The 13,385-nt window shown below is 43.3% G+C and overlaps 2 protein-coding genes and 2 pseudogenes across 2 annotated transcripts; 3 read left to right on the top strand and 1 right to left on the bottom strand.

The window, feature by feature from the left end:
• The first annotated feature begins 1,349 nt into the window (after nt 1–1,349).
• Nucleotides 1,350–3,612, top strand: LOC136513955 (uncharacterized). The gene is made up of 2 exons (XM_066507930.1): nt 1,350–1,885; nt 2,017–3,612. The coding sequence occupies exons 1-2, from the start codon at nt 1,459–1,461 to the stop codon at nt 2,106–2,108; spliced, it is 519 nt and encodes a 172-aa protein (XP_066364027.1). The 5' UTR covers nt 1,350–1,458; the 3' UTR covers nt 2,109–3,612.
• A 317-nt stretch (nt 3,613–3,929) lies between these two features.
• On the bottom strand, nt 3,930–8,957 carry LOC136510126 (calreticulin-3-like). Its single transcript, XM_066504692.1, has 14 exons — nt 8,754–8,957; nt 8,138–8,245; nt 7,419–7,611; nt 6,616–6,874; nt 6,476–6,532; nt 6,351–6,398; nt 5,953–6,039; nt 5,814–5,871; nt 5,582–5,649; nt 5,384–5,479; nt 5,253–5,309; nt 5,049–5,138; nt 4,469–4,492; nt 3,930–4,376 (listed from the first exon to the last, which is right to left on the bottom strand). The coding sequence occupies exons 1-14, from the start codon at nt 8,857–8,859 to the stop codon at nt 4,365–4,367; spliced, it is 1,263 nt and encodes a 420-aa protein (XP_066360789.1). The 5' UTR covers nt 8,860–8,957; the 3' UTR covers nt 3,930–4,364.
• A 205-nt stretch (nt 8,958–9,162) lies between these two features.
• Nucleotides 9,163–12,333, top strand: LOC136511093 (pentatricopeptide repeat-containing protein At2g35030, mitochondrial-like; annotated as a pseudogene).
• On the top strand, nt 12,296–12,892 carry LOC136511092 (pentatricopeptide repeat-containing protein At1g53600, mitochondrial-like; annotated as a pseudogene).
• The last annotated feature ends 493 nt before the right edge of the window (nt 12,893–13,385 follow it).

Raw genomic sequence — 13,385 nt, 5'->3', positions numbered from 1 at the left:
AGCCAAGGATGAGCGGTGCACTGCGCTGGCCCTGTTGTTCGAACCTGTGTGCAAGCAGAAGAACAGGAGGCTGATGCCTTCAAGAACAGAAAAAGGGCGACAACAAAATCGACGAAATCTAACTCAAAACTCCATGATTCGCTCCTAAATTTTACGAGAAATTCAACTAACTACGAACTTATCCCCAACAAATCATCTCTGGGGATTAACCCAAACTCCGGAAAATCTAGAACAGGAAACCGGCGGCCACAGAATCGACGAAAAACCGGCATGCCAGTACTATGTCAGTGAAGTGATAAATCGCTGATGTCCTTATAACTGAAAAGTCCATTTTCATTGTCTAAAAAGCCTTTATTTGTTCACTGTTACTTAAAAGGCCTAGATTCATCTGCAAAGCGTCTGTACGATACGATTGGACTATACACGTTCTAATGAATTTACATTTAATATGTGTACTATATTTGTGCTATTTTAACAGTGTAGAATGATTAATGATTCACGGAAAAAAAATCGCAAAAGTTTTCCTTGTTTCAGGAGCATCCACAGTTACAAACAGAAACATCATTATATAATCAAAATATTTAATCATCCAGAGAGCACAATGCAACCACAAAGAACATCATAATCAACGTAGCATGTTCTGCACAGTCCAAATAATCCACTATATCCATACAGTCCCAAATAGTTATAGAACCGCTTTGAACTATTGCGAAAGTTAGATTTATCCTTCTCGTTTTTTTAAAAAACCTATCCTCGTTGTTGAAATGATGTAATATAGGACATACTACGTGGTGTCTCATTAGCGAACTTTTAAAGCCGCTTAGGAACGGTTTCGAAAAACTAAATCCATTTTATTAAAAAATTAAATCGGACTCATCACGCAACAAAGATGAGGACGTTTTTAAAGGAAAAAATAAAACTGTCCGCGCAGCCCGCCATGGTAGATTTAGGCTCTGTTTGGTTGGGCTTTTGGCTTTGGCTTTTGGTCTCAAAAGCTAAAAGCCCAATCAAAGGGGCTATTTTTAAAGGGTGCTTTTTTAGAAGCAGCTGCTTTTTCGTAGTTCATTTTTGAAAGCTGAGTTGACCCTGCTTTTAGCTTTTGGTTTTCTGCTTTTCGAAATTGGTGGAATAAAAAGCTCTTCCATAGTTGTTTCAAGAGAGATAAAGATAAAATATATATTTTATACTTATTTAACCAAACAGCTTTCAGCTTTTCTACAGCTCACAGCCCACAGCAGCTTTTCCACAGCTCACAGCCCACAACAGCTTTTTCTCACAGCCACAGCTCAACCAAACAGGGCCTATACCCACGAACAACCTACGGTGCGCATCGAAGAAATTTTGGCCCACTGAAATTTTGGTCAGCCGCGTCCCACGAACAACCTAATCCGCCGCTCGCGACAATTAGGTTTAGGGCCGACCGCCGCCGCCTTACGCCAAGCTGCCCTCCCGTCGGAGATGACGCCTCCGATGCCGTCCGACTACTCGGACGACAGGCTGCTAGCCTTTCTCCGCCGGAAGCTCGCCGGCGAGCAGCTCCTCGCCACCGCCGCCACGCATTTCCACGATGTCGACATCTACGCCGCCGACCCAGCCATCCTCACATCGGTCCACGAGCCGGCCCCGGCGAAGAAAGGAGATGGCGATTCCTGGTTCTTCTTCACCCACGTGAAGCCTAAGAGCAGCCGTGACACCCGCAAGTCTCGCCAGGTCGCCGGCGGAGTGGGCACCTGGCACTCCGAGCGTGCTCCCCGTGCCGTGTTCGACGACGAGGGTAACTGCATCGGCCACTTTCAGTATCTCTCGTACAAGATTAAGACCGGCAAGAACTCCAGTGAAAGGACCCAATGGTATATGGTGGAGTTCAGCGACGACGATCAAAAAGGTAACCACGACCGCATCCATGGCGGCGAGCCCGTGCTAGTTCTTTGCAAGATCTATAAGGCCCACTCTAATTCTAGTTCTAGATCATCAACAGCGCGCAAGAGAAAGCCCACTGACGAGCTCCTCAATCAGGTTTCATCTCCCGTGATGGCAAAGCGCCGGCTTTTCGACTATCCTGCTCCAATTTCTATGGCGGCCGCGTCACAGGAACCGGTCAGCTATAAAGCGTGGTATGAACCTGCTGCTCGATTGAAGGCTCTCCACAGTGGGATCGAATCCAAGCCGTCGCAGGACGAGGCAGAACCAGAGGCATCGCACGAACAGGTCATATCTTATCAACTTTCTTCTTCATTGGAGTTTCTGTGCAGCGGGTTGCTACCCAAGCCATCGCATGATGAGGAAGCAAAGCCTGAAGAACTAGAGACGTTGCAAGAAAAGCTGAGCTCTAGAGTCTCGTACAACTTTCAGCTGCAGGGCAACAACAATGCTACATTGGATTCAGCTTTCAGGCTTGAAGACAAGGCCAGTGAGTCTATTATTCAGAGATTCTGGACAAAGGCCGAGACAGGGGCGTCTGAAGAACAAGAGTTGTCGCAGGAAAAGCTGCTACAGGATAAGAGCAATGCTACATTGGATTCTGCTTTCAAGTCCGAACTAGAGCCATCGCAGGACAAGGTCAGCGAGTCTATTATTCAGAGATTCTGGACATCGGAGACAGAAGCATCACAGGTAGACAAATCATCGATGAACTGCAGCTTCTTGATGTCCGGCGGTGCTCTTCCAATGCGTGCGCACTGTACACCGGAGGTGGCCTTGTCCTCTCCTTCTTGGATAGGCAATGACATCACAGCATCCTGTTCCAGTGAACTCGGGTGGTTTGTCAGCCCTGCCCCTCCAATGCCTGCTCACTGTGCACCGAGGGCCTTGTCCTCTGCTTCTTGGATCAATGACATCACGGCATCCTGTTCCAGTGAACTCGGGTGTGTTGTTGGAGCACCTACTTACAATGAGTTGGGTGGCATTGCTGGTGGCAGGTTCACAGGCGAACCAGACATGCGCATCATGCCCTTTGCTCATGTTCCACTGGCTCCTGCGGTGTCTTGGATTTTCAGCGGCCCTGACATTTGGAGTTGCTGATTTCTTCACTCACCTTACAGAGTTGCAAGTGACCTCAGCAAAGTGTTGCTTGAGTTGAGTTTTTGGGAAAGCTTGTTCTCTTGTTGTTCGATGACTGATGACAGTTTGACAAGACTCCTCCTTTTGACTTCAGATGTTCTTCAAAGCCTATTGTTTTAGTTGGTATAGAAGAATATACGTGTTCAGTTACTACTGTTAAGACCATGATGTTTTGACTTCAGATATTCTTCAGCCTATTGTTTTAGTTGGTAGAAGAAATATACATGTTCAGTTGCTGCTGTTCGGCCTATTGTTTCTGTTGGCAGAGGAAATATATATGTTCAGTTGCTGCTGTTAAGACCTTGATGATTTTGACTTCGGATGTTCTTCAGCCTATTGTTTTAGTTGGTAGAAGAAATATAAGTGTTCAGTTGCTCCTGTTAAGAATTTGATGTATTATGTTAATGTCTTCATGTTAAATCGACTGACTTTGATTATTTTCTTGTATTATAACAGCTGAGAGCTCACATGTTTGCCCAATCTGAATTTTTGGGTGTTTGTTCAGTAGATCCATGTATATTTATTGTTGTAGCATGCATTTTGTTCGCTGGATCCTGTAATGTGTGGCAGAGCTCGGTTGGGATTAGGCCTGGGATTTCAGGCTATTTCTGCTATGTCGATCAGCCTGCCGGAACAGGGTAGGCCTGACTGACGCTGCTAATGTGGTGGTGCAACGGTCTGAAATGTAATGTCAGGAATTTTGCACGTGTATTGCCTTTGTATTGTTTTGACCACCTTTCCATCAAAGGATTCTGGCTCTGGAGTCTAAAATAAAAGGATTCTGTTTCTGGATTCTGATTCTGGTACAATAGTCATTTTAAGCTGTCGAACTGTTGGAAAATAGTAAAAAGTTGAGTGAGTAGGGCAAGTATACAAAGATAAAACATTTTATTTTGATAGGAAGCAAACAACAAAGGAGTCCTCAATCAGGCCCCTTCGTGTTTTTCCTTGTCCTGACTCCTGACAATGAAAGGTTTATCAACGTTTGCAGCACGAATATAACATTTCGAGGTAAATATTAGTACAAGGACAGTACTACAGCTCATATTGCATCGCAAGTTCGCAACGGGGAAGTTTAGTTACAGCCGCGATGGTCAATCTCTACCCATCGCCAAAATCACAGATTCAGCTTGATTCCCGTGTACAACATACAAGTTCTGCACGTGTGCTCTCCACGACTGTAACAGTAGGGTTAAGGACCTCAAACATCTGTGCCCGTCCTGAAGTGGTACACCTTATTGGCACAATCATCAAGGCCCTCCATAGACAACCAATATCGTGCAGATTTCAAAAGAACAGGTGATCTATAGCTCGTCCTGAACACGAAACAAACAACTTATAACGTCAGGTACCTTTTCTTGTGCTTTGGGCGTTCCAGGATAAGAAATGAAGATACTTTGTAACTTACATGGTAGTCGTAGTGTCTATGACGCTGCAAATGCAGAGGAAAGAAACAATATGTTAGCATATGGTTGATATATAAAGCACTGCCATATTACTGAGACTGACTATGCAGCTAAGAGATATGAATACTTGGCACATATTTTTGCTAAATTTGTTCACTGGAGTGAATACGCTGAAATTATTCATAGGTGTGCGGGCCACGTCTGTTATTGTAATATTATTCATGCAATGGTTTATATCACTGTTCTACAGGGAAGCAAGGACCTACAACCTGAAACTTTTGGCAGATAATAATCCTTAAGAAGGCTACTGATAAGTTAAGAGGACGGAATATTGAACTACTCACTCCACTCAAAATTATAAGACGTTTTGGCTTTTCTAGATTCATAGCTTTAACTATACTTATATCTAGACATAATGTATATCTAATCGCATAGCAAAAGTTATGTATCTAGACAAGCCAAAATGTCTTATAATTTGGAATGGAGGGAACACAAATCAAGAAAAGAAGGTCTTATATAACAAGGACAAACATAACTGCAACAGGGAAAAGGGATCCAGTATGGCGAATGGAAGAAATGTACCTTATATCTATCCCTGTAACGGTCCCTGCCACGGTCCCTATCCCTCTCCCGCCTTCGTCTCTCCCCTTCCTCGCGTGCTCGCCGTGCTTCCTGCAGAAAAGCAACGCCTGTTAATTCTTCCAAGGCTCGTCTTCAGAATTTCAGAATTGTTAACAGTTAACAGCAACCAGAGCAGAAAGAGGATAAGATTCCATGTTAATTAACCTCTTCTTCTCTAGCCTTCCTCTTCTTTTCAGCTCCTTCAAAGGCCTCTTTTTCAGCCTGCAGCATAGAAATAAAATGAAAAAGGGTTCCCAGGGAGGGACAACATGGATCACAACATGCCGTGTGTCTACCTCCTTATTTGCAGCAAAAGTTTCATCTACAACATGTCTTGCATAGTCTGGATCATCGCAAATCAAAATGTTGTCAAAAACGGAACCAGCTTTGACCTGTATACCATGGTAGTAGTTAGTTCAGATAGGATTTAAATCATTTGATACAAACAAAGATTGTGATGGGGCACGCCTTCGTCCAGTTACGATGTTTCATACCTGCCAGACTTCAATCCCCACATACTGCAAAGGTTTCAGAACATATAGGTCTGGGTCATCCTCAAACTCTGCAAAATATAGTTTAATTAATGTTGGATCAAGCGTGCAAGATTCAGTTCAAAGACACATGCAGTAAAATTACTGTCGAGAAATACATAAAACTGTCATGCGACCAGACAGTAGACATAATCTACATATGTAAAGGGCACAAGATTAGACATATGTCTCTCACCTGGATTGTCAATCCATGGGGTCTTCCATTTTCCTTTGTAGTTAGGATTCTTAATTTTCTGAGAGCAGAAATTTCATGAGTACATAACTATTCAAAGAAACAAAAGGTCATGAGAAGATTACTAGTCAAGTAAATAAACCTTCCGCTTCCATGGTCCCTTGTATTCTGGATTAGGTATCATTCTGGGCTTCCATGTACCGTCTTCGTCATCATCCCATGACTCAGGCTGATTTAGCATAAAACAAAAATACTGTCATATTGTGTTCGTTGAGTGATGAATGTCTAGAAATTACTGACACACGCTAGTGAATCAGGAAAAGTGACTGGGATGCTCAAAAAGAAGAAAGGAAAAGTAACAGGCATGAATGTGTAAAATTGAATGTTTCTCTACCCTCGTTTGTTTCATAATATAAACAATAAAGGTCTATCATTTGCATACTGAGATCTGAATAAGTGCTCTGAAGCATGAAAGTGTTAATTAAATTGTTAAAACCGAACTGGTGTATATTTAAAAAAAAAACTCAGAATCATGCATACCTTTTTGTCCTTTGGATCAGGTATCTGTTTAGGAATTGAATCATATCCCTGTTCAGTGCAGGTAAAAGGTTATATAGAATTATTGATCAAGATAAGTTTAAGACAGGAAATATGACAAGGCATACCTCTGGCTTAACTTGATCAGGATCTTCAATATATTCCCTGTCATCCCAGTCTTTTGGCTGAAAGAAACAGATGCATAAGGAAAGGCATGGTTGAAATTACTGTATAACAATGTTTTCATCACACCAGAAAACTCTCAAACCTTTTTTGCATTAACATCTTTGATCTTATGAGGAGGAAGGATATCCCAGTCAGTGTACATGCTTCCAAATTCTCTCTCCCGGTTATCGATAAGGATGCTATAAGTGGCATCAGGTCTTAGAATAAATGTGTAAAAATGTGTCAACTTGTCTGCTTCGCATTTTAGATCTTTCTTGATAGGGTAGTTTTGCCCTTGGTACGAAAGTATGAGATGGAGCTTCTTTTTCTGATCCCCACATATATCAGGCCCAAACATGAAGCTGCATAAGCAAATATCAAGACATTTAGTAGGTAATAGCCAGTAGAAGCTAAGACAGACTGAATAATTACTAACAGTTCAACAGGAAGGCAACCAGGACACTATACATTAGTAACTAGATTGACTCTGTTTTAGATGATCTTCCAACTAATTTTCAGCTGGTATGTATCATGATACCCATTGGCTTTTTGAAGAAAAAGAGAGTTAATGATTTTTTTTTAAGTTTGAAGCATGCTAACACAGTGTGTTAATACTTTTTTTTGGTAAAGTTATCGACTTCCCTTAACAGCTGCAATCAACTTCAACAGATGATCAATACACCAAATTACCACTGATGATTCTCTAGGAATATGCGCAAGATCCGAAGGTAGGATTACTACCAGGTTTTATGAAAAAATTGTTCTACATCAAGGTGAAGACTGAAAAGCTGCAGTTGTAGAGTTCATGGATACACAAGGACACATTTCATATCTATAATTTTGAACATTATATGAAGGAACCTCATAAACAAACTTTTTTAGGCCAAACACAGAGAGCAAATTGACCTGTAAGGAGTGTCGCCACCAAATTTCTTCTGGTTGAGATAACCAGACATAAGTTTGATGTAAGCACCACCACATTCAATGTCTTGCTCAATCTTTAGAGAGTACTGGATCACCAATGTCCGGCCCTTGTTACTAAATTCTGGGAATTTTGCCGATATAGCAAAATGTTTGGCATCCCCAGTTGTTTGTATACCTGAAAAGATGGTTGCACAATGCAAATAATCATATGACACACGAAACAAACCATGGCAAAAAGCCAAAGATAAGGTTATACCTTTTTTGGTTTTAAAAATTGAAGATGATTGATAAAGTATGTACAAATCTAGAAATGCTCCTCTTTTTTTTAACAAAAAAAATGTTTATGATGAAAACAGGGGGTGGCGAATGGAATGCAGCCTGAGCACCTCCTCTGATTGAAGTTTTTTAAAAAGATGCTCAAGTTCAGTAGTTGAAATAACATGAATAGACCCAAGGCATATCTAGCTGGAAACTGGGTATCAAAATATCCACTGTCACTGTCAAATACAGATTTGTTTTCTTTGTAAAACACAAGATACTACAAGAAGCAAAGAGGGACCACATGCCCCTGTTCGCTTGGCTTATAAGCCGTACTTTTTCAGTCAACGAAACAAATCAGCCAACAGTACTTTCAGCCATAGCTTATCAGCCAAGAGAATAGGGCACTGCATATAAAGGTCCACTCATGAATAGACCCTCACCTTTATCGTCAGGGTCTCCAGAATAGGTTCCCGCTGTGTGTCGGAAGGTTCCGGCTTGTCCTTGGCTCTTCTTCCAATCAGATTTCACCCAACGGCTATCCCACCCATCTGAATGTTACCATGTTGCACAATTTCATTAATCAAATTAAAAAAAGAAATCCACCTAGAAAAACAAGAAAGTTGATCAGACATCAACTACTGATAAGTTCATGGACTGCACATGGCATCACATCGATAGGACGACGGACTGAAAGTCAACTGTAAGTTCTTCGAGTCCTGGAGGCAGGACCGCTGGAGCATATCAGAAGGCACAACTAGCAGTAACAATACCTCTAGACTAATTCACTTCTCTGGAAAGCTAAACCATATGAATAACGAACAACTCTGAACCAACAAACCGAAATTCTGAATCTGTCGGCGTTAGCAGGCAGTCAGTAACTAGTCACAGTGACACCAATGCGCAACTAAACCAGCGAATAGGACAAAGGAGCACCAAATTAATCCAACACAGTCACAGAATCACCCAATCGCTCCTCGAAGACAACCGTTGACCACCGAACTAAACGCGCCGACTAGCTAAACCGGAAACAAAATCAACCCAAGCGACGCACAGTACCATCGAATCGCTCCTCGAAGAAGATTTCGCCGGAGGCGAGGAGGAGCAGCGACGAGAGGACCAGCGCGCGGTGGAGGAAGGCTCGCCCGTCGCGGAGGCGGCCCATCGCCTCCGGCCTCAGTACCCGCCGCTCGCTCACCTGAGCCGAGCCCCGTACGGCGACGAGCTTTCCTACCAGTCTCGGTGGGCGACTGGGAACCGCGAAGGGAATATTTGTTAAGAGAGCGGATCCGAGAAGGGGCTCAGGAAGCGTGGCTATTCACGAGGATGCCACTCCGTCCCGCGCCGTCTTGCCGACGTGGGGATGGCATTGCTGTGGTTGTTATGAACGCCCGGGTCAGCTTGGGAGAGAGTGGGGAGGTCACTCGCTGGTGAAGGCCGGTCGAGTCTTCCGTGGCGGACCGGCTAGATGGACAGCGACGCGGTGGGCGACGACGTTGACTTGTCGAAGTCCATGGCGGACCTGGACTCCCACGGGCCACGGCGGCACGGCCCGAGCTGTAGGTAGGGCCCGTTGCCGGAGACCTGGGCCTATTGAGCACGACGTTGACTGCTTGCTGTCTGCTCTGCTGAGCGTCACGGATCCCCGCCGCAGCGAATCGCCGCTCGTCGGAGCTGCAGAGACAGCCACTAGGAGTTCGCCACGCCACCGGGACGACGTGTAGTGTGTTGCCTGTGTGCATGGTGGAAGAACCTTTTTTTGGTCGCCTTTGCCTCCGGTGCGGCGGTGTCTGTCTATCACTATCAGATTTTCACATCCAACTATCCAAGCATCCAACGTGTGACGACCATTCTGTCGCGAAATGATATGAAGGAACCTGCAAAGGTAAACGCGTGAACTTGAAAGATAAAGTATATAGCTGCTATAGGAGTGCAGAACCCACGAAAGGAGGGTATGGTCATGGGCAAAATTAGCCGAGCGAGAACACCATTAACGTCTACAAGGTTAACTTTATTATATGACATGGATCTTTTTAATTTATAACAATGTTTTAATAAAGGATTTGCATATGCCATTGGGTTGGGAGTTGGGATCCCGATAAATATGCCTAAACTCGCCCTTGTGACCCCGATAAATATGTCTAAATTCATCCTTGTATTGTGTATGATAGTGGTTGATATCTTAGAGCTTGTTTGGTAGAAATTTACAGCCTATTTGGCTGATGGTTTTTGTGGCTGATAAGCTGATTGATGTTGTTTTGTTGTGAGAGAAAAATATTGTACTATGACTGATAAGTAATTCAAGCGAACATGGCTTACATAAGTCTGGTTTTACTAGTGAAGTCAAAGTGGGTGAAACAAATGAGGTGTTCAGCACAACTAAAACTGTTGCAACTGCAATTTGTGGCTATTAGTGTTAGGGATTGTTTGGTTGAAGTCCATCTAGATAGCTCCTAGGCTAGTCAACAATCTCAGCCCTAAGCCTCTAGAATTGAACGTCTGAAATTCATGGCTGAGCTCAAACTATACATGTCCTTATTCTCCTAGCCAAAGATTATGTGAAGAATGACATGTTGCAGTTGCAACCACTGCCTTTTAGCTGCAGTGGACGAGGCAAAAAAAATCGTCCTATTCGCTTGAACTTATCAATTCGGTTTATCAGTCATGGTACAATATTTTTCTTTCATAACAAAACAACATCAGCCGGCTTATCAGCTAAAGAAACCATCAGCCGAACGTGATCATAGCTTCATTAGAGAGAGGGGAAACTCATAAATAGTGACGCTGCAATAATGACGTGATCAAAGTTTAAAAGTTCTACTTAGATAAGTCTATAATAATTTGGAGCACATTACTGGAAGATAGCGTAGCATTAGAAGCATATAAGTCAGTGAAAAGGATCGGTGGCTTTCTCTAAAGGTGTCATTTGTTTTTGTTTGTGTTGGGTGTTGTCATTTTTGCAGTTTCATGTCTTGGGCATCATTTACATCGCAATATACATATTTCATGAATAGTGTTCTATCGTGCCTACTTTAAATCAAATCAAATATTTGAGTACATTCATAAAAAGATGTTGCTTCAGTTGTGCAAAATCCTGTCAAAGTCTCTGCAACCTGCAACTAAAGTTATCTAGAGTTTAATTTTCATCTCTACTATGACTAGTGCTCACTTGGTCAATGCCATAGCCTTAGGTCCTCTTTGGCAGGGCTTCACCGGCTCCGGCTCTGGGTACTGTAGCACAGAGCTGGAGAAGCTTGAAATCATGGCTTCACTGACTCCGGCTCTCTCCAGTTCATTTTTTGCCTCGATTTTCGAAACGGCTCCTGCTACAGTGTCGCTGCGGTGAATTTGAGGAGGAGCCGGAGCCTCCGAGAGCCTTGCCAAAGAGGGCCTTAATCGATCTTTTTTAGCCTAGTTTCATGGAATTGGTTAATTGGACCTAAGGCCAGTCTCAGTGGGGGTTTCATCTCCCAGTTTCCAACACACCCATATTTTGGAAACAGTGAAGAAGAGTTTGATCCCCATAAAACTCTCTCTACTCCCATGAAACTTTTATTTTCTCTCTCTTCATCAAGACAGTGCCATGTCAGCATATTTAATGCCCATAAAACTCTATGAAATCCCCATTAAGACTGGCCTAATTCTCGATCATCTCGCCCTATCTCTTTGGCTTTGCTTATTAAAGACTTATGCTCCCATACATGTGTTCTTGCTCTAGCTCTTTGCATTCCACTTCCACGTCTCCTAACGGCTACCGTTCTCTGGCAGATGGGTCCTGACCCTGAGGGAGCTCAGCGGCCGTAGCGCGGGGACACGGCCGTGTATGCGCCAGCCACTGCTCATCCCCCGCGACTCGCTGCTCGGTGCACGCGCACGGGCACCATCCCGCTGTCGGGCTACTCGTGCGTCGAGCGTATGCGCGACGCTCGGAGTGTGTTCGATGAAACGCGCGCTCGGAACACCGTAGCGTGGAATGCCCATGCTTACCGGCTATGTCCAGAATGAGGGCATTACTCTTGCGCGCATACTGTTTGATGCAATGCCGAGCAGGGATGCCTCATCGCGGAACACAGTGCTTACAGTTACTGGGTACTGCCAGTAGCCGACTGATGGTGGATGCAGATGAATCTGTTTGAAGTTTGAACAAATGCCAGAACGCAACTTGGTTTCTCGGATAGTGATGATTTCTCTGGGTAATACTCTAATTGAGAAGTATGGCAACGATTGGGACAAGTTTGGACTTTGGCACAGTGCTCTGTGATGGAATGCCATAAGAGCAATCAAACCTTGTTTCTGTGCTTTCAGCTATACGCCATCTTGGTAACCTTGGCATTCTAGAGAGTTAGAGTACCCATGTTCTCGTGCGTAAGTCTGTCTTTGAGAGGGATGTGGTTGTTGGCACTGCCATACTTGACAGAGTACTAAAATTCTTTGGTCAACCGTGAATCCTGCACTCTCTCAGGGTACATGCAAGAATTCTCGAGCCTAAAGGTAACATGCAAGGGTACATGCAAAAATTCTTTGGTCAACTTGATTAATGATGCAAGAATTTTATTTGAGCAGATACCTGAGCCTAAATTAATGTTGTATCCTTGGATGCCATGATTACTGGGTACATGCAGGATGAAATGGTAGATGAAGCAGAAGAGCTTTTTAACAGGATGCCTTTCAGAAACACAAAATCTTGGCTGGGATGATCACAAGGTAACATAATGGGAGGAGTGAACAAGCTTTTGTTTTGCTCCAAGCACTCTATAGGAACGGGATGTTACCTAGCCTGTCTAGTAGCTTCTTTGCTTGTTAAAATAGCGAAGCTCTTGAGACAGGAAAGCAAGTGCATTCACTTGGCCAGGTGTCAGTTTAATAGGTATGTTTGTAATGCACTGGTCACTAGCAGGAACATAGCCACATAGGGTTCACGAGGCAGATCTTTGATTAGATGACAACTAAGGATATAGTATCGTGTATTTCTTTCTTACAACATTTATACAAAATAATATATATTTGGAAGAAGCAAGAGATACACTTGAAAAATATGCCGAGTCGAGATGTTGTCTCTTGGACTACAATAATATCCGCATATGCTCATTCTGGTTTGGTAGATTTAAACCAATAGTTTTTCAAGTCTATGAACAGTTATTATGGACTAACTCCTCTGTTGGAGCACTATGCTTGCATGGTGGACCTACTTGAGTGAGTTGGTGATGCGAGGAGATGATCATTTTATTTACAATATGCTTATTCAGCCAGGTACAGTGATCTGGAGTGCTCTTCATGGGGCATGCAAGATTCACAAGAATGTAGAAATTGGTTGAAGGGCAGCTGAGAAACTTTTGTCTATTGAGCCATCAAATGCTATTAACTATGTCATGTTATCAAATATATACTCCTCTCATCTCCCAAGGGATTTGGGATGAAGTTGCGAAGGTATGAAAACTTATGAAAGAACAAGGTGTCAACAAGTAGACTTGTTGTAGTTGGATGCAGATAAAGAACTGAATCCACTCATTCACTGAAGATGAGGAACATGAGTAAATTTAAGATATATAGGCTACCCACCAGCAGCTGTACACTTTGTTAATGGCTAAAGCAATGTGCTTGACACTGAATTTGTTCTCCATGCCATAGATGAAGAACAGAAGGAGAGCTTGCTTCTGTACCATAGTGAGAAGCTTGTTGTTGCTTGCTTAT

This window comes from Miscanthus floridulus, chromosome 16 (genome assembly GCF_019320115.1).
Source record: "Miscanthus floridulus cultivar M001 chromosome 16, ASM1932011v1, whole genome shotgun sequence".
NCBI classification, from domain to species: Eukaryota; Viridiplantae; Streptophyta; class Magnoliopsida; order Poales; family Poaceae; genus Miscanthus; species Miscanthus floridulus.
This window is presented reverse-complemented; position numbering and strand designations above follow the sequence as displayed.